The sequence below is a fragment of the Mycteria americana genome, chromosome 2 (genome assembly GCF_035582795.1).
Source record: "Mycteria americana isolate JAX WOST 10 ecotype Jacksonville Zoo and Gardens chromosome 2, USCA_MyAme_1.0, whole genome shotgun sequence".
NCBI lineage: Eukaryota > Metazoa > Chordata > Aves > Ciconiiformes > Ciconiidae > Mycteria > Mycteria americana.
In genome coordinates this window covers 124,243,652-124,267,236 of record NC_134366.1, presented here as the reverse complement: position 1 = coordinate 124,267,236, position 23,585 = coordinate 124,243,652, and the positions used below count along the sequence as shown (strand labels likewise).

The following is a 23,585-nucleotide window of genomic DNA, read 5'->3' as shown; positions in this document are numbered from 1 at the left end:
ATTGCTGTTATCTTTTGGGGGAGAGGAAGGGTGTGTCAGTCGCATATATGAAACGTTGGAAAGAGAAGGGAGTTGGTAGATGGTTTGTGAGTATGGCTCTCAGTTTGGTTGCCCCACCTCAGTTTGCTTGCTGCTCTGCGGGTATTCTTCATCAACTATTATTTTCAGTCCTGATCTTTGGCTTTTGGTACCCAGCTGAACTACAGAGGCTGCCCACCTTTTCTGCTGTATAATTTTCAAGGATTTAACACAGCAATTTTTCTTCTTCTCTGCTGCCATATCATATATCAAGTCCAGCAATCAAACAGAAATGAACATCAACAAAATATGTTGCTTATTTGTGAAAGTGTCACGGGATCACAAATCTGCATGCTTCACTCTTAGCAATATGCATTACCAAATCTAACAGTGGGTTCTTGCTGGTCAGAGTGATACACAGCATAGCAAGTGAGTTTGCCCTCTTGCTCTCCTCACCATCCCTTTTTTTTCTTTTTTTTTTTGGCTTCTAAAATGCCCCTGTTTTTCCAAATATGACTAGAGGGGTAATACTCCTCCTTGACCTTATTTTCTTTTGTTCAAATCCTGCCTAGTGTTAAATCCGTCCGCTCACCTCCAGGTTTAATAAATTACAAGTTGCTTCTTGAGTGAGGTGAAGGACGCATTTGAAAGGGCTGGGGGATATATTCTGTCTGCTTTACATCTTTGCATCTCGGGTGCTTGTTTTCCCCACTTTGTTTGGAGAAAGCCTGACAAGTAAGCATAATGTGCCAAGCACAGAAACTTGTTGCCTGCAAGGTTTGTGATGAAGATACTTTATTTTAAACAGTCAGGGCTTCCAAACAATGGCCCTCCGCCTTCCAAAAAGAAAAGACCAGGCAAGTTAAATGCACATCTTGTACAATTCTGTTATGAAATACTTTCATTTCTTAATATCATCAAGAGGTTGATGATGGAAACAAAATCCTGTGGGGCTGGCCTTTGTTACATAATCGGGGTATACGATATTTAAATGGTAGCTTAAATCAACCTGCTCAGGTCTTGGACAAATTGTCATAAAGTTAAGAAATTAAAAATTTGCCCACAGTAAAGGTGCCCACAGCACCTTTATAATTCCACGTGATAGCTGTAGAAATATTTTACCTTCTTTTTTTTTTTTTTTTGCGGGCAGTAATACCTGGGATTGCTCTGTAAAAGGCATGGCTGTGTTCCTGGCAGTCTTCTTTTCCCTGACTAAATGTGAAAAAACCTGGGTCCACAAGCACTTTGTGTGTCTCCTTCCATTCTTCTGCTTATTCTTCAACTGTGCCAACAGTAGGTGTGGATAAATAAAATATCAAGAATGCTGATATCATCTTCCTTTTCCCCTTTCCCTCCTCTAACTTATAATAATGTGGGGCAAAGGTCTACTTAACATAACACAGTTACGATAACTAGTACATTTGTATTTCTGCTATGATGAGAGGTCTGCTGTAGTGAGACTCATCCACTGTTGCTGCTTCTTCTCAGCAGTGTTAATTATTCTTCAGGCTCGTGTAGCGTGCGTATGGAAACAGAAAATAAGCGATCAGGGAGTAGGATATTTTTGGTTTTATTTGTTGTGTCAGTGACACTTCCACTCTGACACAAACTCACAGCACAAACACTCCTGATCTGTAATGAGGTTGTGTCCCAGGATGTGTATTAAAAGCACTAAATAGTCCCTTGCTTATTCAAAATCCTCATTTATCTGAATTAATTTTGTGTCCCCCATTTCATTTGGGTAAATTAGGTTTCACAGTTTCACAATTTGATCACAAGTCTCACAATGTTCACTGCTTCTTTTTCAACCTGAGCCCCTGAAATGACAGTACGGCATCAAAATCTCAGTCATCTTTATAAAAAAAATCAAACACTCGCTTTTCTTGTTACAGAGAAGCCCTCTGAGGGGAAACTGCCCAAACTTGAAGGCCCAGTGCAGAACTCCAGGCATGCACTTGGTTAAATCTCATGATTTTTGGTTAAATCTCATTATTTTTAACCTGTTCTCCCGATTTTGCAGCACTTGCCATGAATAAAGTTGGTTTCAGCACCTCGTGCGCGTACCCACAGCCCCGCAGGGCTGGAGCGGGTCAGCTTTGGATGGTGCAGAAGGAGGGGAAGCACAGCTCTCCTGCGAGCCTGAATGGCTCATGGCATAACTGCGTGGGGATCACGACCCAGCTCCAGCCTCTCGCTGTCTCAGAAGGGGATTTCACTGGAGGTGTGACAGCCACGCGGGGGGTCCAGGGCCTGGGTTGCCCTGTGCACACCTCCTGGCCGTACCAGAAGATGGCCGGAGGCCAGTCCGGCCCTCGCAGCCCTGTGGAGCTCTGCCACTGCCCGGCCTGCCCTCCCGGCCCGCCGCGGAGGGACTTCCCGTGGCGGGAGGAGCGGAGGCGCCGTGCGCGGCGCCTTGCGGCTCCCTGCCGAGGAGCGGGCACGCCGGCCGTGCAGCCCGCGGCCTGCCGGGGCCGAGCCTCGGGTCCCGCGGGGGCAGCTCCGGGGCCGGCAGCTCGGCCGTAGCTGGCGGGCCGGGCGGAGAGGCGGGACTCCCCTGGGGGCCGGGGCTCGGGAGCCGCGGTGGGGCGGCCCGGCTGGGGGCCGGCGGCGGCGGGCCGGCAGCAGGAGCCCGGCGTGGGGCCGCGCCCGCCGCCTGCTCCCGGGCGTGAACGGGGCTGCCAGCAGCTGAGCCGGCTCCTGAAAAGGAAAGGTGTTGAGTAATGCATTTCAGGGAGACGGCTGGGAGGTGCGTGTGTGTGCAGGAGAGGGAGAGGGGGGATTTGGCACTTGCCCAAACCCCCGGGGAGAGAAGGGGGTGGAAGAAACCCCAGCCAAACCCCGCGTCTTTTGACCCCTCCTGCTAAGCGGGGTTTGAATCCTCCTCCCTTTCTTCCTGGGTTCCTCTTTTTATCCTACCTCTTCTTATTTAAATGACCTGACACACACACAGTGAAAACTCTGTGGGCCTTTTGGAGAATATTTCAGCTAACAAATGCAGTCTTGTAAGTTAGTTACTAGAGTATGTCTTAGTAAAAGGTAATGCTTACAGTGGTCAGCCACCTCTCTTGCTGTTACAGGCATGTTTTTCATATCGTGTTTCAGATTTCCTCAGAGTTTCTTGGTTTTTCAGTGATGTTAATCACCTCATTGTCATTTGATGTCACGCCACATTTTTCTCCAGCTCTATAAGTTTTATCTAGAGAGGATATACACTGACCTGACAGCCCATACATTTATTTTTCTGATAATACTGCTGTATTTTTTTTCCTTTGGTAATATAGTTTGATGCCTTATACTTGTAACCTGCTGTTCTTTTTAATTGCTTATTGTTATTAATTGTATAGTGGTAACATTGTGGGCTTGAAACATTTGGCTGTAAAAATACATCCATTATTATTGCCATTGGACCTGCACTAAATTAGCCAAACTCTGTCTGGAAATGAACGCTTCTCTGCATTTCTTCAGCGGAATTTGAATGAGGGTTAAGTCAATACTTTCTTGGCCTCTTCGCCTCCAGCTAGGTTTCATGCCCTTGTCCTGCTTCTGCTCACCACCTCTTCTCCTCCATCAGCCTTTTCAGGCCACCCCCTTTTTTCTTTATTGTTCCTACTAAGTCTGTTCTCCATCCCCAACCAATATTTGCCTGTCAATGATACACGTATTTTCAGCCAGCTCTTCTATTCCTTCTACTCTGTTGTTTTTCCTCTTTCTCCTTTATTATTTCATGTTCATAACTTCGCCATTCTGCTACCTGAAAGTTCACTGGAGAGGGAGGATGTTCTTAGGCACCACTCCTCAATTACTAGCATAGTGGGAAATGATGGCTTTGCTTCAGTGAGGAATTAGGTTTGATGAAGTGTTGGAATATATCTGTAAAAGTAGCATGTAGAATTTTTTGAAAAAAGCCAACCCACAAACATGTAACAAATAGAGGAAAAATAACTAATTGGCCCTCATTATTCTCTTATCCACAAACGAAGAACTTTTAATATAGAAATCCCAACAGCTGTTTGTTCAGCTCAGTATGAAGTCTTAGTACCAGCAGAGAAAGTGGGAAGGAGAGTGGAGTAGGTTTAGAATGAAGTCTGGTCCTTTTTTGATATGTGAGCCCAAAGCTGCTTGCTTGCTTTATAGCAGGATCAAAGAGAGACATAGGGAAAGGTTAGTGCAAATCAAAATTGAGCTTTCTCATGCTTTCCTAAATAAAACAGCAAACTAAGTCAGACGAGCAATATAAATAATACTTTATATTAAATGGAGCTTTATCATTTTAATACATTGCTGTACAAGAAGATCTCCCCTAACTGGCAAAGGAGTTTGCTTGGGTGAAAAGAATCTAATTAAATGCCCAATTATCAGCATAGACCTGAGGGCCTTAACGGCCTGAACTGCTTCTTCCTCCCTGATTTTTCTGAGGGCTGGAGGGAGGAGATGGAGGTTAAGAGGAAAGAAAGCAGGAAGTTGATACACCCCTAAATGAGTTTAAGAGCTGGATCAATATCCCAGCAACTGCTGCTCATTTCAAAGTGTCCCTCACCTATCTAAGAAGGTGGCATTCAGATTTGGAAAAAATTATCAATAGTATCTGATGTATTAGAAAATATGAGGAGCTCTGTTATTTTTTCATGTTATCAATTCAAATATCCAATAATACAGGAAAGCCCTAGTCTAGCCTATCCTATCCTATCCCACTCTTTTTTTTTCCATTTTCCTTTTTTCTTCCCCTTCTTAAAAGAGTAAGCAGGCAATTCTTTGTAGGTTAAAGAATTGTTGGATAAACAGCATTTCAGCATTTAGAGACTTTATCTTCCAGACATCTAAAGGCTTCATGCCAAAAGAAGGTAGGCAACTCTGACCCTTTCTGTATACTCAGAACAAAAGAAATATCTGATGAGAGTTGTGTACAAAACATAATGTCTACTGCTGGTCCACTGTGATGTGCAATTAATATTGAAACTTTGATTGTCTCCATGCAAGAAGATGTTTTCCTGGTAGCCCTAATTTTAGAACAGGTTGCATTTAGTTTATGCAACATGAAGTATCCTCTCCTAGTTTAACAATTTGTGTTTTCTTTGTGCAATACTTAAAAGTAGATATACCTGTACTTCCACCAGTTCCAGGAGTCCCAGATGGTTGGGCAATACTGGTAGGTATTTAACATCAACTAACAGAGAAAGCTGGTTCTCCAACCAGAAAACAAGAAGAAACAGTGAACAAAAATATTGAAATTAATGAACAATGCTAAAAAAGCCAGAAGTTTTTACTTACATTTTACTGTTCTTAATTCTTCTCAATATGAATGTGACATTTTTACTAGATTTCCCCCTACAGTTTGATTAAATTGTTAATAACTACTTTGCTCAGGCAATCTCTGAGCCATTCGCATTGTAATTTTACTTTAGTAGAGAAGGTTTGGTCCAAAAAACTTTCTTCTTGGAAAGAATAGGCAGGCTCTTAGCTCACGGAAGAGCACGAAGAAAAACTTAATTCTGACCTGAATGCTGACACTGTGTTCACAAAAATGGGCAGATTAAGCAGGGCCTGATTCTTCATCCAATTGAATTTAGTAAGAGAGTTTTCATTCTCTGTTAGGGATGGAAAAACAGACATTTAGCAGCTCTGGGGTTTGGGTTCTTTGTCTGTAATATGCAGGTAATAATCTGTATCTCAGTGTGCAGTGTAAGGATGGAGGGCTTGACCTTGCACCAAAGTGGCAGAATTTAGTCCCACAAAAAGTCTAGACAAGAGTCTAGTAAGACAGGAGGCCTGCTCCCCTGAGTTAGTTACGCCAGCGTTTGAAGGATCAGTCTCCAAGTTTTTAATCAGTGAGCACTAAGTGCTTTTCAAAAAGGTAAACGTTGAGCTGGATCATCTGTCTACAAATAACTCATACCACTCATCTTATTCCTACCAGTTTAAATTCCTTTTTATATCCCATGGTAAAATTGTTTCCAAAATAAGCTCTATCACGTGGGATTTTATTGCAGTGATGAGGTGTAACCTTGTAATGTGTATAGCTGCGTGATGCAACACAGACTTTTTTTCAAACAAATTTTAATACCTTTTCCTGGTGCAGTTACAGACAAGGAGTAGCAAATTATGCATGTCCCATCAGTTGGTGAATAGCCCTGTTGCTGAATTCCTGAACTCTCTCCTGGTAGCCAGTTGCCCAGAAAATGCTGTTCTTTGATGGAGAGGGCATTTGCTGCATTTAAATCACTCTTACTTGAGCTGAAAACATGTCAGTTATTAAGAAATAGACCCTGCCAGTTGCCCTTCTTTTATTTTCATCCAGCCTCACCGAAGCCAGACAATTCATGGCTTTAATAGAACATACAAGGCACATGTGGTTAGAAGAGTTCACTTACAAGCAGCCAAAGTGAGTGCAACCAAGCAAAAAAGTGAACAGTTGGTGAAGTGAAATGCATCCCTTGCTTCAGACAAAAATACAGTGGAATGAAAGATGCAGTAGACTGGCTTTCCCTTAAGCAGATCTAATTTCAAAATCTGGCCCTGGAGAGATGAACTTTTGCTTTAATTGAGGAGGTGGATCCCAGCTCTTTGTCACTCCATCAATCAGCACCCTTTGCTGTAGCTGTAGCAATATGCTGCAGAAGGCTGTAGGATTTATTCCCTGCGTGTAGAATAAGGCTTCCTACCTGGTGCTACTAGGAGCCAGCGTGGCCTGGCTTCAACAGCACAGTGCGTATCCCATCCTCTTCCTTCTAACGTTGGCCAGTGTCCTTCAAGATAGAGTCATAGCCTGGTCTCAGCTTTCCCCTTGGGAGGCTACAGTTGTTGGGGACTCGAGAGTTTAGGATTGTTCTTCCCATCTTGTCCACCTCCTTCCTCAGGCATGGGCAGAGCCTTGCCCAAAAATCATTCTGAACTGAAAAAAAGCAAGGGGAGAGGCATTGCTCAGGTTGCAGCCTGATGTGTCAGGTTTCCCAGGCTCTAGCTAACATCATGATTTCGGTTAAAAGCGGTGTTAAGAGTAAACACAGGCCACCATGCAGGCCTGCCTGTGCAAGCAGTAGTGCGTGGCACAACAGGGAAATGCAGGATAACAGTGCCGAGAGGGTGAGGAAAATACTTTGTTCCCACGCCCTGCCAATTCCATACATGTGGTGATCTGCCCTGGACGCTGCAGGAGAAACACAGGTGTACTTTCCATCCAATCCTCCATCCTGTCCCATCAGGACTGAACCGTTAGTTAGGACTTTAAAAAAACATGTTTTTCCGTGGCATGTTCTTCTCCCGGCTGTAAATTCCAGCTGTATTCTTTTTCCTGCTGCAAATTCCAGCTGTATGCTTTGCCTTTACTATGTCTCCTTCTTTATCACTATATTCCCATGCTTTTCATGTCAGCTTCCAAAATTAACACCGTGGCGGATAGTGTTTTTCATGGGGGGGATTTGTGATAATGTTTGAGAAATTGAAAATGACAGAAGCACTATTACAATCAGGGAGAAATTATGAATGTGGTGCTGGAGACTTCAGGCACTGTTTCATCCAGGCTTGGAAGAGGTGGTGTGTGTTCCTTAGCAGGTGAGGAGACTTGTCACGCACTTACTTGCCATAGTGGGCCCTAAGACCAAATTTCGAGCAGGAATGAGATTGTCTCTAGTGGCACAGAGAGGCTGATGAGTGTGTGGGTGTGTGGCCGGTAGAATTAAAACGATGCAGACAAACACAGCACTATAAACTAGGAGGCACGGATGGCTGTATACTCTGCAAATCACACTGTTGTACGGTGTATTTTGTCCTTCCCTGGTTTTCAGTGTGAGATGTTGTAGCCGAGGGGTTAGCTGTCATCCGTGGCGTTCCTTCCTTACTCCTCAGATCTCTGGCTTATAAATGTGTGCTGCAAAATTAACTCGGGGAAGAGTGGAAGCAATGTGAAGAAAGAGAAATTGGTTTGGGGGCATGGTTTGCTTGGTAAAAAAAATTATAAAGAAAACACATTGACTGTGGGACTTGTGCATGCTTTAGACCTGAAAAAAATACAGGGACTACAGGCCATTTCTTTCCTGTGTTGTATGTGGAGGGCAGAGTTTACACTACTTCTTAGCAGATCCTTTTAAGCATGGACCCAGCCTCGTGATGATTTACCAGGAGGACATCATCATCTTTGGACCTTTGCCTATAGATTTATTCAGAGTAAAAGGCAGAAGGACCCTTCTGGACAATCTCGAGGGTGAATAAGAGAAAGAGTTACTTATAAACTGTTACAAATTGGTACTCGGTAATGGCTGTAGTGTTGATCAGACAATATAAGCGGGCCCCCAGTGGTTACCAACTTAACAGCTGCATGTAAGTCAGCCAGTGAACATTTGCTCGTAGCTGCTCTAGTTTTGTTTTTATTGAAGAGCAAGAAGCATAAACATGGGACACACAGTCTAGAGGCTGCTTAAAGGGTTTCACTTGTTTAAAGTGTATATTGAAATGTCAGGGCCTTCCGTGAAATGAACAAGTTATGCATCGAGTTGGTAACACAAATTGGGCCAGGTCACCTAAAGCAGTGCCTTACGTGCGGGGGGATCTCGCCTGCCGTACAAGCAACTCGGTAACTCTGCAGCGTGGGTAGCCGGTGCAAAGACAGATGATCCCCGAATGTGAGTATATGCTCAGCACGAAGACTGATTTTGTTTGCTTTTATAGCTGGTTATCAAGTTAGTTGCTGAGGTAATGAGCTGCACCTCAATTAAAATCTACCTACCCCCATTGAAACATTTAATATTTGTGTAAATATTAAACATTTATATGAATATTAAATGCATTTATTTGGAATTAATTCATGTTTACATTTTCCCACTATCTGAATAAAGATTACAAATGGAAAGTAATTTCCTTATGCAGAAATTCTGCATGCATCAAACTCATTTGTCTACCAGCAGTGGGTAAACCATAAGACCTCCATGTTGCGAGGTCCTAACCATGTCCAAACTCATATCCTAACCATGTAAGGGCAACAGAAAGCAGCAGTTCTGTGCTGTACAGTGGGTACTTTGTTCTTGCCTTCCTTATGGAGTTGTTGGATCCATAATGTGAAGGACGTGCTGACTTGTTTTACGATGTACCACATCAGGGAATGCAGTGCATCGTTTTCTGTTAGATTTGGAAAAGTGCAGGCTTTATATTAAAGGTTCATTTCTTTTTCATCGTTCAGCTAACTCATTTGCACTGTAATGTACTTTCCTATTCCTCCTCCTGATAGTTGCTGCTTTTATACCTATTTTTCAAGCCATATTTTTAGTCTAATCCATACAGCAGTTGTCTAAAATTCCATAGCATTGCTTATTTCTTACCTATAACTCTTAATAAAAAATAGGGCTGTGCCAACCTATTATATCCTTAATAGAATATTCTAATGGTTATTAAATCAATTGACTCTGAATCTCACTTTAATAAATGAGTCAGACAGTATTTTCCAATTACTGTCAGCCGCCACCTTTCCAAAGAGCAGATTATTTTGATTGAATTTTTTAAAGCTGTTCAGCACTTTTTTTTTCTTTTTTTTTTTTTTTCCTTTTTTTTCCCTGAGTAAGAGCAAAGAGCAGTAGCTCTGTTCTGCAGGGAAGGAGAGCCTCTTGGACTGTATTTGACACTCCATTCCATTTCAGGTTTATCCCAAATGGAAACTGAAAATGTGGCATTTCACCGGTCCTTTATTTATTAATGATATCATACTTTGCACTTCCATAGCACCCTATCAAATTGTTTGCCAAACATGAAGGGCTAGACAGGGGCCAGCATGTAAACAGAGCCTTTTGCATCCTCTTTCCACATCTGGCACCTTTGCAAGAGCTGCCACACCCCGGCTCTTTCATGCCGGTGGGAGATAAAATGCTGGCTGTGCTTTTGAATTCTCTGTGGAGAGCAGAGCAGGGACAAAGCCTTGTTCCCTCATCTTTCCGCAGTGCTGTGTGACCCAAGCAAGCAGGCAGTTGTGTGCCCAGACATGTTATCTTAAGCCTTTTCAAAGGCAGATTGGCAGTGATTCTGGGTCTTCTGTGTATGGTAGCTAGTCCTGGACTCTTCTCCAGCTCCACTGTCCCAGTTGTATTAAAAGTCTTAAGGGATACTAATTAGGTCAGCCTATTAAAGTAGCAATTAAAAATTAACACCTCTTCTTTAGACATGGGTAGTCTGAGAAACACAGGCCGTACTGTCATGCTCAAGGTGATAAGACTAAGTCAGTGTCGGAGTTTGGAACAGAACCCAGCACTCCTGACTCTTCTGCCAATACTGTAACCTTGTCTGTCTCCCTTAAATTTAAATCATGCTGGTCTCACGTTCTTGAATTCAAGGACTGGAACCTTGTCCTTTGTTCCGAGGATGTAGCACAGAGCAGGTGATGTGCACAAAATGGGTGAAAAAGGGTATGAGGTTTGGTAACTCCTTGAACAGTAGGACTTAGGAAAAAAATTAGTAGTTATACAAATGTAGTCATATTTTAAATGCGGTCTTTAGAACTAGGAGACTAAAAACATTTTAAGAGAAAGCTTAGATTCTGCACAAATTGATGTCTCTTGCCTGGGGAAGTTTCCTATCTGCCCCAGGCGAGTGGGTGAGGGGATTTTTCAAACCCTGTTTATAAGCCTTTAGGAAAATCAGATTTGCAACATACAGTAATCAAAGTGGTTTTGATGTTTGTGACCAGGAGATCGCCTCGGATCTGAGTGATATGGGAAATACAATAGAGTCACATTTAATGGGGTTCAATTCTTCTTGAACAAGTACAAATACTGTGTAAGTAAAATTAGTTTTGCTTCAGCATCAGGAGTGCATGCCTTTCTTCCTACTTTTTGCTCATTAGCTAAGGTAATGGAAAGAGAAAAAAGCCTTCTCTGTCTTCTGTAGCTCCATAAAAAATATTTCTTTTTAGGAAGTCTTTCTCCCTTGGAATGTTTGAAGAACTCCCTGTTCAGTGTTCCCATGCTCAAGAATGATTAGAGTGGTTCATTTACACTTTGCCAACAGTAACTCTGTGATTTGAGAATTGGCATCGATTATCTTCACCTTGACATGTGGAAGATCCTGAGATGGAGCTCCCTTTGTCCTAATTGCTTTGACTGTGTGTATCAGCACAAACAGTTTGATGAAGAAACTTCACCCTACAGGCTTTCTAGCCCGTAATTACCCTTTGTGGGGACTTGCACCGTCTTCAGAACTATCTGTTTAGTAATGACCATGGCAAGGATCTGGATGTAGGAGAAATGATCTGACCACGTGTGACAGTCTGTACATTCCTCGTAATTGATTTGCAAATTGAGGGAAGAAGAGGCATTTATATACAGTTTATTGAGCCTTCCTCCTCTTTTCAGTACGCTGTTCTGCAGCTTTGCCCACAGCTGTGGGTTGCTGCCTGTTGGGAGAGCGCAGCGTACAGCCTGCCTCGCAGGATGCTGCCATCTTTCTTAGATATACAGGCTGGTGCGTGCCAGGTTCTTTTCCCTCACGCTCCCCTTCACGGTGCTTGCATGGGCCATACTTGTCTTCTCTCAGCAGTAGCAAAAGCAGAATACACTGGAAGGGTTTGTCAGTGATGGTGGAAAACCCCAAATCCCAGGCAACTCTTGAGAATCCACTAAAATTTTCCCTGCTAAGGAAATAGTTGGCATATATTTGATAAATGGTTGCTAATTTATCTATGAAGAGTTACAAAAGGTGTCACCTTCCTGATGAGAATGTGTCGCCTACCCCTAATCTGCCCCTGGGAGTCTATTGCACAGAATACGTTCAGCCGGCAGTGCTGGACGGGACACGTACCTCAGCAGCCTGTGCTCCGCTGCCTCAGCGGCAGCACTCCGTGGGCACGGGGTCGACAGGACCACTGGCCTTTTTCAGCTGACTCCCAGAGCAGGCCTGCCATTTCACACCCCTCTGATAGCTTTTCAGTGTGTGGAGGTAGGCAGGAACGTTGAACCTTGCTTTAATGAAGGATTGGGTAGAGGACGAAGGGAAGTCTGCAGTTTGCTGTGTGTGCGTGCGGCGATGCCGGGGCATGTTTGTCTGTACCCGTGGCACCGCTCTGTTGCACTAAGACTGACAGGAAGACAGGAGAGTTAAAAAAATGGCCACGTGCCAGTGTGTCCATTTTAAAGAGCCAAAATGGAGTCCTACCTTCCTCTCACAGTCGCTACGTGAAAAACACGGTTTTACCATGAAAGGCAATGGAGTCACCGTATATATGAAAATTATGAGAGCTGGCTGTTCAGTGGAGAGAGAGCTCCCCAGTTACGGACTGTTGTCAGGGCAGAAGTTTTTGTAGTCAGTGTGGTTTTTTTACCTGTTTACTCCAAAGGAGACGCCCCGCCACCCAACCCTGATTTTGTGTAAATCTTTTGCCTTTGTTGGTTTTCATCTGCCCCTTACCTTCTCATTATAAAGAGCTCTGACACCTCGTAGAAAACCACACGACGGTAGTTTTCAGTAGTCCCACCTGCAGAACGGCCACCACCGCCTGGCTTAGCTTGCGCTGTCTAAAGCCCACAGATTCCCACCCTTTGCTAAAGATGCCGCGACTTACGTGAAGGCTAAATTTAGCTTTTGGAGTAATGAGAAGTGAAAGCTGAGGGCTACCATTGAAATTTTTTCAATTCTGCTAAGTTACTAAGGATCATTTTGAGAGGGCGTGTGGCCCCACTCAGCTACACAAGCACCGTGTCATGTTTTCTTTACGTTGGTGGGCAGGATTGGCGTGTGCAGTACAAAACGTTGTCTCTGCCGTCACCGCCTACAGCAACTGCCAACCGCGAACGTCCGTCATTGCGGTCACTGATCGCTGCAGGCAGCGCTGTGTTTGGCAGGAGGTAGGCAGCGTGGCATTTAGGTGTTCGGGGTGGGCAGGGCTCTCTCCTAAATCACTCCTTTTCACCTGAGAAACGTCAGGGAGCTGTGCCAGTCGCCAAGCGTTTTATTCCCACTTGATTTTTAATAATCAGATACAGTATTTACCTGCGAGATCAATGCTACTCGTGTAGCACACCGGTGACATACAGAAGGACCTTTTCTAAGCTGCGCTGTGGGAATTGAGGCCTCTGCAGCAGGGCTGGAAGCCACTTCTTACCTAGCAACTGTTTCTAAGTAGGACAGCCGTTGACTGCCCTCATGGCGGAGTGGATGAATCCTGCAGCACCCTCAGGAAGGGAACCTGGTGCCAGGCACCAGCCGGCCTTTGGAGGACAATGGGAGGAAGCGGAGGAACAAGCAGCGGGGAGTGGGAAGGGTTTTAAGGCTGCAGGACCTTGACGGGAAAGCTGCATCAGGAGACGCATGGGGACTTTTCTGAGCTGTTAAGAGGAGAAATGCAAATAAAGGGAAAACAATCTAGGATTGTCAGAAAGGGAGCTGGGAAATCCTGTGGCTTGCAAAAGGTTTCGCCTATGCCCCTGGGACTGGAAAGGTGGAGCAGGAGTGATGTGAGGGTATAAACTACCCTCCCCTGCCATGGTGGTTTTATGAGAAACGCCACATCAGCCAGAGTGCCAAAAACGTGTGCATTCGCAGTTCTTACCCGTGATAGGCAGGATGATGTGTGATCGGCGATAAATTCCTCACGCCCTGTTTTGCAAATGTACTCAGTTGTGATAGGGTGACTCTGCTAGGAGATGATGTTTCAGGCCCCTCTCATCATTTCCTACTGAAGTCTAATGCTCTGCATTCCTGTTCAGTGGTAATTGTATGTGGAAAATGGGTGCTTTTAATGCCCAGTTAAGCTTTGTACATTCTGAAACCGTCCAGGTAAAAGAATACGTTCGCAGCCATAGGTGCTATGGGGCATCCAGTTTCCTGAGCTTAGGAAAACAAAAAGTCTCTTCAGTGCATAGATCAAGTTGGACTGGCTCTTTGGTAAGGGCTGTGGTGAATTTCACTTTTCCTTTGATTTCTCCCGCAGATGAAGGACTGAACCATGAATGCAAACTCTGCAATCAGACGTTCGACTCTCCTGCCAAACTCCAGTGCCACCTGATAGAGCACAGCTTTGAAGGCATGGGGGGCACCTTCAAATGTCCGGTGTGCTTTACAGGTAGGATGCAATCACTGCTTGTCCCAGTCATGCCCTTAGCTTACGTGTGCAGAACTCCACTTATAACTGTGTCATGTGCTGGCTTTAGATTAGTTTTAGGAGGGAACATTATATTTGTACTGGTTGGTAATATTGATTAGAAATCGTTTAGAAAGCTGAGCTTCTTGGAAGGTCAGGCATCCATGTGTAAGAACTGCATTTCAAGCTCTTCTATCGGAAGTTTGAGTTTCTTATAATTACAGAAGTGATAGTCTGTTACCTTCCACGGTATCATGTTCATTACCTTCATGTTCCAAACTTGCTGAGGTTAAAACTGCCCATAAATTTGCGCTTTAAAGCTGCAGATGTTTCATCTAAAACGATATAATTCAGAGCAGAACTTGGCCCCCCGGGCAAGGGCTGCTAGGCATAGCCCATGCAGCAGCATTCTCCTCTGATCGGGTAAGAAAGCGCACTTGCATGTGTTTGTTGGCTTGTGGTGAGAAGAAACACCCTTGCAATGTGCTTTAGAAAACAAGCCATGCTGTCTTGCCACAAGTCAAGTTCTGCTCTCCCCTGACACAAGTCCAAGTGTGGAATAATCCTCCCCAAGTCAGTGGTGTTATTCAGTAGTAAAACCCAAGTGAGAAAATAACTTGACCCAGTAGGGCTAAGCACTGCAGTGTTTGGGCCATAATGAGGAACAGAAAAATGCTGTTGCTGGAAATGAAAACACATTAAAAGGATGCCTACAGAGTTGTTGTGAGTTTTTTTAAGGACTTCTTAATAGAACATTTCATAAAATGATAACCTAAAACATAAGCGTTAATATGTAGCTTACATGCCCAATTTTGCTTTACAAGATGAAAATCAAAGATAATCACAAACATGACAAAACACACTTTGGGTATTCTCGCATCAATGGCATGCTAATTCTGGAAGGCATTCAAGGTTTCTGTTCTCCATTAATGGGAGTGAAGGATTTTCATTGATAGGCAAATAGACCCTTTAATACCTTCATTTTACTTCTCTTTGTTTGGCAGCTTCCCTCCCAATAGAACCTAAGTGCGCGCTACAGAGGAAAATTAAAGTTGAGTTTTTCATCTCTCAGATACAGTGACTGGTGATGATTATTACCTCACTGTGTTCAGGTTTCACACATCTCTGTGGGTTATAAAATTAAAAAAATACATAGTTCATCTTCACTGCACAGCTTGTCATAGTAATGTCTGAGTGTGGATAGTACTGCTGTAAACAGTTTGCCTGTTAGGTGCCTGTGTTCAATAATTCTTTCAGTTAGGCGTTTTTTGGGGTTTTTAGTTTTCTTACTGATTCTACTAATTTTTTTCCCTTGTCTTTGTGTATACCTTATGAGGTGATCTTTTTTTAGTGTAATGCCACGGGTCTTCGATTTCCAAGTTGAGAGGAGTTGTAAGCACAATATAAAAACTTGCGTACGTAAGGAGTACCCACTGACGGTTCTCCTTGTGAGCAAGATCCCTGATAAAACTAATCCTTTAATGTCTGAGCCGGTAGCCTTGTAAAATGTGTTAAAGAGTATGGAGATAAGTCGATTCCAATCTGTGTGAAACACTTTTTCCTTTTTGCTGATGGGGTAAATAGACACTGAGCATTAATCATAAACAACGGTGTTCTATTAGCAATATGCCATTAAATTATTTCAGCATGTCTTGCTAGAATATTAACAAGAAATAAAAATCACCATTATAAGTTTTATATGGAAAATGGAATCTGATCTTTTTTTTTTCAGGGTAATGAGAAATGTGATTAAAATGTATGACTCAGAAGAACAATATTCTGATGTTTTTTGTTGCCTTGCAATTAGAATAATTTTAATGATTAGGAGCGGAGTCAAAGTCAAATGCCAGCATCTTTAATAAATCCTTTCTCTGCCTATACAGATTAATATTGTAGATGCAAACTTTTTTAGGTCACAGTGCACCAGGCATCCATCAGAAGTCACTGCTGCCAACCCAAACACTGCCTCTGGCATATACAATTTAATTATTAATAGTATGTCTCCTAGGTAAACTGTTACACAGTCTTAGGGCCTTGTTTTGTAGTCATTAAAATTGAACATGTTTATATTATTGAAACCCTTGCATTCAGTGTGTAGGCAGAGTTGATCTTAAAGTATCCAAAGAGAATTTACCTGCAGTTCTGTTTCACGTTTATAGACATTGCCCCAGTGTAGCTGTGGGATATAATTTTTAGCATTAACACATTTAAATACAGAGCTGTTTGTTAGCTTTAACTTTATGCACGCAGACTAAACAGGACTTTGGCAGCTATGCTTTTCAAACCTGTTGGTTGCTAGGAAGTAAGTTTTGTGTGTGTTCAATAAAATTGCGGTAAGCATGAAGAAATAATTCTGAAGAGAAAATGACATTTTTAAAGTCGTTAAATTTGAAATCTTCATTGGTTTTCCTGTTAGGGTCTTTTTTTTGTTTTGTTTATCTGTTTTAATTCATTCATTTTAGAAGAAGAATCACACTTTGTAGATAAATAGTGTTCGTTGGTACCCATTATAGCAACAGTGTAATGTGAAATCAGAGTGCGCCAGCCTAATTTTACCTCTTGGAATTGCTGAGTGTTAATGGCAAATTGTTTGTAAAAAAATCTTCACTTGCAATATGAAATAATGAAAAGCTTGTTGTTTGTCTAATATTCCAGTGTTTGTCCAAGCAAACAAGTTGCAGCAGCATATTTTCTCAGCCCATGGACAAGAAGACAAGATCTATGACTGCACACAGTGTCCACAGAAGTTCTTCTTCCAAACAGAGCTGCAGGTACCACACTTGTTACTTGGGGGTTATAATAGCCTTATGTATTTGACAGCTGAATTCAAAGCTTTACTTGCCATGACCTCCTCTGATACTTGCTTATCTTCAGGATGGGGATGAGGGAAGGATAAGAGAAATTGCAGGTGATTCAACCCGTGCTGCTTCAAAAAGGTGCTGGCAGAAAGCCACCTGGTACAGACCTGAATTTTGGGAGCCACCTTTGGATTCTTCCTCTGTAGGTTGTTGCAGCTCAAGATATTCTTGAAGAGAGAGAAATGGGCATCCTATTTTTCTGTTTGATATCCATAAAACGTTTACTCAAATAGAGAAATGGAAAATAAGTGTATTCTTTTGTCTCTAAATGTGAAAAACTAAGCATGGAAGTGAAGTAGGAGTGTAGGGATGGGGCAAGGCAGGGGAGGGGGGAAGTAGACGGAATTTATCTTGGTTTACCTGCTGGCCATTTCCCATAAATACTAACTTGGTGGGGAAAAAAAATAATACGGTCAAATGAATGGTACACTGTCTTCTTGTGTGCTATTTTCAGACTTGTAATGATACTGTTTACTAACGGTAAACAAAAGGACAGAGAGGAAGAAATAAATGTTGAAGAAGATCTGAAAACAATTTTGGATGAAGGGATTATTTACTATATATTAACATTCTGCACTGCTTGTCTTGGAGTGAGAAGTGGTAGTGTGTTATTCCTGATGTGGTGTTACACTTTGAAACAGCAGCAGAAGATTGTTTCTAAATTATTTTAATTTATATTGAAGTAGTAAGATAGGTTGACAGAAGAAAAATTTTCAGGGTCTCTAATGGTCTATAGGGATGGAACAAGGAGAAGTATTTGTACAGTAAAGCCTTTCCTACGCCATCCACCATGTGATTTTTATTTGGAATGAAAAGATTTTTCAGCACTTAAGATTGTTCAGTAGTTTTTTATAGCATGGGCCCCCATCTCTAAGTCCTTTGACTGAGGTGTCCACAATTAATTTTGCTTTGGACCAGAGCTGGATTTCATTTCATCAACAGAGGCAAAAGGCTAGTGAGGCATGTGTGCATGTATGGTCATCTAGTATTTCACTTATTGAAAGTTTTACACACTGAAAACCTGATATTAATGTTTGGCATGATGATATGAAATATTTCTTTGGAGAAAAAAGAAATCAGAGCATTTAAACTATGCATAAATTCATTGTGGGAGAGATTGGTATTTATATTGATTGCATTGCATTTTCTCTTTCCTAATTTCTTTCTGCATGAAAACAGTATGGAATAAAGCCTTTCTGATAGCCTTCCCTACCTCTTTCTCGGTGGACCCTAGGTCATGGGAGTTCCTGTAGTACCTGCAGTACCATACCTGTAACACTCCAAGGTGCCTGTGCTGCGTCTCTCTCCTATTTTTAATAGATCCAAATCCGTTTCATTTACTGTCCGTACCAGGTATTGCATGCAAGCTCTGACCCAAAGTGGAAGAGGAGGACAAGGAAAAGAAAATAAAAAGTTGGACATTTAGGGAAGAAGACAGTCATACATAGTGATGGACAGGAAGAAGGAAGATTGAGTTTTGAAGTCAGAAAATGGTCTGGGTTGTGTAGAAAGTTATTGGACTTGTGGGAAAAATAAAGGAGAAACTGAGTGGAATGAGGAAAGGTCAGAAACTAATTTTGTTGTATGTGTTTCTTTCAGAGCATGGTTTTTGTGGAATCATTTCCTTTGCTTTTTTTGGTCAAAATACTCGTTGGGGTTTTTTTGCAAAGTGTTTCCAGTAAGGTGAAACTGCTTTTTCAGGAAAAAAACATTTAAATCTTTTTGGCTTACTGATTTTCACAAATTCTGTTGTTCATCACTGATTAATCAAAATGAGAAAGTAGGGAGAAGTAAGGACATAAGGAGTTTCTGGAAAGAGAAAGGAGAGATTGTTAGGGAAGAAAGACCAAAAGGCGGGGGGGAAACCTCAGCAAGAGAGAAGGTGCAGGTATGCAAAAGACAATTATGAAAAGAAATATATGGGAACAAGAGGATAGAAATTAGTTTTAACAGCAGAATTCAGATTGGATTTTAAAAGGGCAGAATAGGTAACGGGATTCTGAAGATGCAAAATATACAGAGATCCAGGTGTAGTTGTGACATGTACAATCACCTCTTTACTAGTCTGTCCCCCCTAAAATACGCTCTTGTTTCAAAATACATAGAGTCCCAAGCAGCTGCCTTCAGCTTTTTTATTATAATAAAAGCACATGTTTTTCCACTCAAAATTCATCCCTTCCCAAGACTGAGGGCAAGATTTTGCTCCCTCCGTCTAAGCCTAGTTCATTAAAACTTCAGCATAACTGAGGCACCTGGTTTTCTAGTGAAGGGCACAAAAGGATGTCACTACAGAGAGACAAATTATGCTCTACATAGGCTAGGTGACAATCAGTGTGTTGGTTGTTCCATGCTGCAGAAGGCTCTTAATAGACCACGTCTCCACACCCTTAGAGACAGCCTCTCTCTGGCTTATCTACACTTGTAAAAAGGAAAAGGTATTCATTTTCTCATTCACTTAATTCACTATGTTTATTAATTTAATTAATTTGGGTAGCCCCACCCCAGTTGAGAATGCATTATGTTTAAAAAAATGCAGTACCATCATGCCATTTGCATTTATTTGTTGGGATCACTGGCTTTCTGCTCTTACCTCCAGTTATCTACCCAGGCTGGTGAAAGGGCAGCAAAGCACTTAGGCAGAGCAGTAGGTACTGACCTTTGGAGTCTGTCTTTGCTGAAAATGCATTGATCTTGAGCCCACTCTCATTTAAAACCTATTCTAGGAGGCATCACTTTGTTCAGGCTATCTACCAGCTGAAGCAGTGGAATCTTTGGAAACTAGCCTCCGGGTTATGTTTCTCTATCCTTTCACATCACCATGGTTTGTGTTGGGGCTTGCAGCCTAACAGTGTATTTATTCCCTCTATCAGGAACTGTTCCTTGCTTTTAATTTAAACATGCATCTAAAGTGCATCTCCCATGCATGAGAGATGCTAATCATCTCAGATTAGAAGCCATGGACAGCACTCCATGGCTGTAGGGCAGAGTAAGAACAGGAACAAGGTAGAGCAGAGCGGAACACAAAAGCATAGAAGGCCTATCCACACATATAGTACAGCTGATAATTAAAGGGAATGAATTCAGACATACAGCAAATAAATGCATTATAATGATGCTTAACTTGGTGTTTGGCCCAGTGCGATTCTTTGCTTAGCATTTTCTGACTCCTGTTCTGGGAAGAGTAGGCTGTAGGAGCATAAGAATCCCCACATACTACGTTCATCTCACCTCGGGGAAGTTACTATCCCCTCATTACCAATCTTCTCAAAGCAAAAAACAAGTAGGACTCTCTTTAGAGGTTTCCATGATTTCACTCCAGACCCCTGTTAGGAATGCAAGACAATCCCATAGGACCACATTCTGGTGAGAACAGAGAGTAAATGACTAGTCCTGAAAATCAACCCTGCAACTCAACCTTTAAGTTGAAATAATGAGATTTTACAGCAATTTGCTCTTTTTTTTTAAGATCATCTCCATAGCTCGCTCTTCTCCCACCTTCGAGACTTCCTTTAGATGGATTGTGCTCTGTAGCTATTGAACCAGCTTTAAATTTTTGGAGATACTACCTCCATAGAAAGGAAGCAAAGGGAAACCTTCTGTAACAGTTAGAAGTGTATGTTTTAAGAGTGTTCTGAGTTGTGAATTTTCATACTTACATGTTCAAAAGGTTATGTGGTGTATTTACACTTCTGAAATGGAGTTGAAAAAGTATGTCCCTAAAAATGTTTGTTCTTTAGAATGGAAAGCTTCTAATAAGGCACGCTTAATACAATAAGGGCTTTTCAGAAATAGGCTTGTAACAAACTTTAAAATCAGAAATATATCCCATCTAGGTATCAGATAAGGAAGCTGCAAGGTAGGTGTATTTATAGGGTGCCTAGATGTCTCCCAAAAGTCAAAACTCTTCTAACTGAACACCTGGAGTATGACCATACAGTTTGCTGTGCAGGGTGGATATAACTAAAACAGTCTTCTCCATCCATCATCCATAATACTGAACTTTTAATTAATAAGGAAGCAAATAAACTTATCACTAATTTAACTTAATATTGAATTTTCATTAAATTATGATAATTTGTGCCTATTAAAACTTCCCTTTCTTGTCCTCATGCCATTTCCAGTGCCTGTTTTTTTGCCGTAGTCTTTGGACTTAGGCTTAGGTGTTTGAATGGGTGTTTGTGCTTCGCTTGTCCCTGATGAGGAGTAGCCATTCCTTTCCTATTCCCAGTCCTAGTGTTACTTCCATGGTCAACACAACATATCATGGTGTTTGTGGGGAGGAATGAGATGCTCTTGTGAGGTGTTACCCAGAGTCAATGGATTAATTTTAGATTTTTTTTAGATGTTCCTGTGTCAGAGAGCTACCAATGTCCAGTAGAGTTGCTGAATAATTGTACCGGTTTTATCAGTGTTTTATCAGTGATATCAGTTAGTTCTGAATATGATACTAGCCAAGATTACATGGCCTCTCAGGACCATTTTGCCCAGTGCAAAAATTATATCTCTTTTTAGTGAATTAGAGCATTTACTTAACTTTTTGTGACTAATAATTAGTTGCCCCTGGGGTAGTTAAGTGTCCCCGCTTTACAGACATGAAAACTAGGGCAAGAAATAATTGGATCAGCAGTTGCTTCCCATCCTGTTCAAAAGGGACCTGGCCTCAGTGATTCACGCCCTTGCTGCTTCCCGTCTGGACTCCATCAGTGCAGAATACCTGGGCATGAAGCCATCAGTCTGTAGGACGTTCCAGCTAATACAGAGAGCTGCAGCACTGTTCCTCAGTAGCAAAGGAGATCAGGAGCATATTCAACCAGCTCTCTTGCTGTCTATACTGCCTTCCTACATGTTTGTCCAATGGTGCTCTAAGACTCAGTCCTTACTATTCTTGGTGGACTGGGTCCAGCACATGTCAGAGATCACCTGAAAAGTTCTTCCCATTTGGTAACAGCGCAGTAGTTGGCAGCCCTGCTTTGTGAGTGTTTTTATTAAAGAGCTGAAGCTTATTTGCACAGGAGCTAGAACTTTCTCACAGGCTGGCCTGGGAGCATGGAACAGACTTCCACAGAAGTTAAGTATTGCCATGAATGTCCTCAACTTAGGCTTCTAAGAGTAGGGTGCACCTAGAGGTGCCAAAAGCTAGCTCCCTTCTCTCATATAAACGTGTACCTGCATGTAGCTTTCTAAACCTTCCCCAAAACCCCAACGCACAACAACACAGCCCTTCCAAAACAGAATACACAGTTCCTTCCCCAGGGAAAGAATGAAAGAAAGAATGAAGCACTCATAGCAGATGTTACTCATGTCGCTTAAAACAGCAGGTGAACATTCTCAGTGCCCGGTGCAAGCAGCTGAAGCAGAGCAGGGCAGAGGCAGCATAGAAGAGTCTCCAGAAGATTTATGTAGCTTTATGTGTGTCCCTCTCTGGATGTCCAGTTTTAATATTTTCATGTTCCAAGGTTAGCACTGTTGAAACTAATCTTCCAGTTTCTTCCTCATTTCACTTCCTCATTTCTTCCTCATTTAACCCTCAGGGGTTAAACTTTCCAAAGATCTCTGCATTGTAAAATGCTCCCAAAGATCTCAGCATTTTAAAATGGCCTTTAAAATACCCTTGACCTGAGCCGGAGCAGAAATAAGCAAGCTCTAGGCTATTTCAAGAACTGAAAGACTTGACTGAGACCTTTAGTGGAGACAGTAGCAGAGCTGGGATTCAAACACTGGATTCTCTCATTTGGGGGTCAGCTAGAGAAAACTGCTAATTAACCTGGGCTGGGGTTGTCTCCTTGTGGCAGAGGCCTTCTGGGGCCAGCTGGGAAGGAGATTGATGTGGGAACAGCATCAGCAGTGACACCACTACCTCCATATGGGATTGTCTTGCCAAGGCCCCCACAGTAGTTGAGTCTATCATGTAGGACCCAACGGCGAGCCTTCCATGACAGCAGGGGAGACCATGAATAATTTATACTCTTTACACAAAAAGAGGGACAAAACTTTCAAACCTGCAGGTGAAGTTAGATTTTCAATGATGTTTTCTTCACAAAGAAAAGGCCTCAAAACATTTTTTTAAGTGAAATTGGAGATTAGCTCTGGCATTTCTAGGTCCCCAAACTCTTAGGGTGAGGAGTGGAACATAGATGCTGGCTTTCTAGGCCCCAAAGGCCAGGAGCCAGCAGGGAATAACTTTGTCAGCTCTTCTTAAAAAGAAGCCTACCTGAAATCCAATTAACAATCAAAGCTTTAGGCCAACATTTTCAAACTCAATGGCCTATTTCTGAGAGGGTGCTGAGCAGCTTCAGCTGCAGTTAAGGCCAATGCAAGATGCTGGTGCTGAGTACCTCAGGAAATCAGGTCATAAATGCCTGAAGTTAGGAACCTCGATAAAAGCATAGGCACTGAGCAGCCATAGTCTCGTTTAAGGTTTCAGCAAAACACTTTTGATGCCTAAATACAGATGCCACATTCAGTAATGTTGGCCTTAGTCCTTAGCAGGCAATCAGGTTGCTTTTGTCAGAGCAAATGCCTAGAAGTCAGGAGAGCTGGATTCAGTTGTGAGGTCTGGTACTAACTTGTTCCACTTAACCATGCATGCTCTCCATCTTGTGAGTGAGGATGATGATAATAATATGTGTGCCAGAGATACCAGGATTGTAATTAATGCT

At 42.4% G+C, this 23,585-nt stretch overlaps 1 protein-coding gene across 14 annotated transcripts in view; it reads left to right on the top strand.

The window, feature by feature from the left end:
- Positions 1-23,585, top strand: part of ZNF521 (zinc finger protein 521) — a 234,047-nt gene that overhangs the window by 189,390 nt on the left and 21,072 nt on the right. For all 14 annotated transcript variants that reach the window (XM_075494521.1, XM_075494519.1, XM_075494517.1 and 11 more), the window contains 2 exons: positions 13,919-14,050; positions 16,724-16,839. In XM_075494521.1, the coding sequence (XP_075350636.1) occupies positions 13,919-14,050; positions 16,724-16,839 (248 nt within the window). The remainder of the gene's footprint in view (positions 1-13,918; positions 14,051-16,723; positions 16,840-23,585) is intronic.